Source organism: Mastomys coucha, unplaced genomic scaffold (assembly GCF_008632895.1).
Source record: "Mastomys coucha isolate ucsf_1 unplaced genomic scaffold, UCSF_Mcou_1 pScaffold22, whole genome shotgun sequence".
NCBI lineage: Eukaryota > Metazoa > Chordata > Mammalia > Rodentia > Muridae > Mastomys > Mastomys coucha.
Window position 1 is genome coordinate 114,263,421 of NW_022196905.1, and position 2,895 is coordinate 114,266,315.

The window sequence follows — 2,895 nt, forward strand, 5'->3', positions numbered from 1 at the left end:
GGGAACCTAGAGGGCTGGAGGCGGTTGGCTGAAGAGGCTGATGTGTGGCTGTGGTACCCATGCTTTATAAAAAAGGATGGTTCCCGAGTGAGCTCCTGGGATGTGCCGGTAAGACCCTGTCATCATCCTGTCCCCCTGCACACGGCTTCGGTGACTCCATCTATTTGGAGAATATTCTCATTGAGACGTGGTCTTTTGCTAAAGGTCTCCACAGTCCTGTGAGTGCCAGCTGCTTGCCTCCTTTTACAGCCATTTTAGCACCATTCAGAGCTATCACGGGCTGGCAAGAGGGCTCAGTGGGTAAAGGCACTGGCAACACTGAAGACCTGGCTTTAATCCCTAGAACCCATATGGAAGGAGGAGAAAACAAAATCTGCCATGTCGTCCTGTGACCTTGATCTGTGTGCTATTACACACGGGGACACGTGCATACACGCATAAGCTCACACACTACACACTCAGGCACATGGACACACATTTACACAAACTCAAATACTCACTTGTACACACAAACACACTCAAAGAAAACTGACAAATACACACATACACACATGCACCCACACGGATACTCATGGACAGAGTATAAAGGAGACGCAGAACTGAGGCCTCTGCCTCAGGGACACTCAGATAGAGGGTAGTGGGCCTCGGATCCCGTGGATTCTGAAGTCATTGTCGTGTCCATGAAGCAGCCCTCTTCCTGGTCTCATTGTCATGTGGCCAATGGGACTCAGCAGGCTGTGTCCCAGCCACAGAGGCACAGAGGGACCTGCACTTGGACTTCTCCCCTCCAGGGGCAGGGTCTGCCTGACGCTAGGGAACTGATGATGTCACGTGTGATCTCAGGGTAGGATGAACATGGGTGCAGTGATGTGGGGAAGAAACCTCAGGAGGTCAGGAAGGAAGTGGGAGGGGACATGGAGGGAGGCATCTGAGAGAACAGTGGCCTGTAGTGCTGTCCTGCAGCAGAGAGGTGGCTAGGCCATGTCCCCCATTTGGCAGATCTACTAATGAAGATGGGCCTGCCTGTGGGGTCATATGTACCCTTAATGGGCATAGTCATAAAGGTGTCTTGATGGCCATCTTTCCCAAGGTGGGAATGTGCTGCCCCCGTTCTGAGAGCTCCAGGTGAACAGCCATGGTACCCACACCCAGGGCTTACTCATTCCCCTTCCATGTAGGAATGCGGGCTCCTGATGTGACTGTGTGTCTTTTCATTACAGACGGAGGTTCCTGTACCTTTCCAGCAGGTTAGCTTTTGTTCTTTGTTGTGGTTGGTTTGAGGTGGGTTTCTGCTGTGTGGCTCAGGCTGGCCTGGATCTCGCCATTCTCCTGCCACTGTGCAGGGATGACTGCAGGGTAAGCTTGATGTTCTGACCGTACCTTGCCTTCCCTCCATCCTCAGGTGGACGAGAACTGGACCTGTCTCCTGCTGTGAGCACAGCAGCATCTGCCCAGGAGGCTCTGGAGTCAGGGGCATGTGCTGCTCTGCTGCAGGCCCTTGACCCAATGAGGGAGGGCCCCGCCTGGGATCAGACTCCATGCCTCTGATGCCTGCCCACCATATTTGACTCCTGTCCAATCACAGACACCCTTCCTCAACACATTCAGAAGAGGAGGAAAGAACTCAAGCTTGAGTTCCATCAGTCCACCTGTTGGGAGGTTCTGTCCAACAATAATTGATCAGCAACAATAAACCACAGCAGGTTCCATAAGGGTGTGTGAACTCTGAGGTGCGGGCCCCAGAAGTACAGTACAGGTGTGTGCCTGTGCATGTGCCCGTGCACATGTATGTGTGTGTTTCTTCATGGTTCAACTAGATGCGTTTATTGAGCATTTAATACATACTCTACATGATCCAGATGTTCAACAGTGATTAAAATAAAACCAAAGTGCTACCATTTTTGATTGAGTTGGATTGGGATCCTTCCAGGTCTCGTATTACACATAAACACAAGAGAGGAACCCTAGGTTTCTTCTGCCCATGTCCCCAAGATAAGGTTCTACCCCTGCCTTATGTGACGCAGAAGTGGTTCTCCAGCCACACATGGACATGGAACACTGAGACTGTGGCCTGTGTACTCAGCTTGCACTTGAGTGGGTACAACATGCAGGCTGGCAGCCAATATGTGTGGGGAAAATATAAAGTGCCTGGAATTGTTGACACATGCGACTTTGAAACATGGTCGTTGGTGGCAATGACCAGTGTTAGCATCAAGAACCTGCCTGCAGCAGATATGTGGGCGGGTCCACAGACCTGTCGCCAGGACAACGGCGACCATATTCCCAGAATCCATTGGGCTCAGCTCCCACCTTTACCTAGATTACTATGTCACCCCACATATAAATATGTGGGTAGTTCCCCTCCATCTTTCTCTCTCTCTCTCTCTCTCTTTCTTCTTCTCTCTCCCCCTTCTCTCTTCCTGTGCTGATACCCCCCTACCCCCCTTCCAATTAAACCTCTTACACATGAAACTGCCTGGGCCTGGTGTCTGCAGACGCTTTCTGCCGCGACTCAAAACCCATCATTTTGGTGCGTTGGCCGGGAAAAGGCAGTTCGCGTCTACCGACCGGCTCCTCACCGCCGGGACAGACAGGTCACACAGCCACGTGGAGCGGCCGCTGGGACCCCAGCTGCCAGGTAGAGCGGCTCCCGCTGCCGCCGCGCAGAGAGCGCTCCCAGCACCACCACAGCGGCTGCCGCTGCTGCTACACTCCCAACACCACAGTGGCTGCCGCAGCTGCTGCGCTCCCAGCACCACCACAGCGGCTGCCGCTGCTTCTGCTGCTACTGCATTCCCAGTACCACCGTAGAGGCTGCTGTTCTGCACGTAGAACACCACTCACCTAGAGACTGCAGACGCCGCGGGACACAACAAACCTACAGCCAAGCGCCGC

At 53.3% G+C, this 2,895-nt stretch overlaps 1 protein-coding gene across 1 annotated transcript in view; it reads left to right on the forward strand.

The window, feature by feature from the left end:
- Positions 1–1,898, forward strand: part of LOC116104629 (2'-5'-oligoadenylate synthase 1A-like) — a 10,678-nt gene extending 8,780 nt beyond the window's left edge. Inside the window, exons 5-7 of the mRNA XM_031391132.1 lie at positions 1–108; positions 1,221–1,247; positions 1,403–1,898. Of these exons, the coding sequence (XP_031246992.1) occupies positions 1–108; positions 1,221–1,247; positions 1,403–1,435 (168 nt within the window). The 3' untranslated portion in view covers positions 1,436–1,898. The remainder of the gene's footprint in view (positions 109–1,220; positions 1,248–1,402) is intronic.
- The last annotated feature ends 997 nt before the right edge of the window (positions 1,899–2,895 follow it).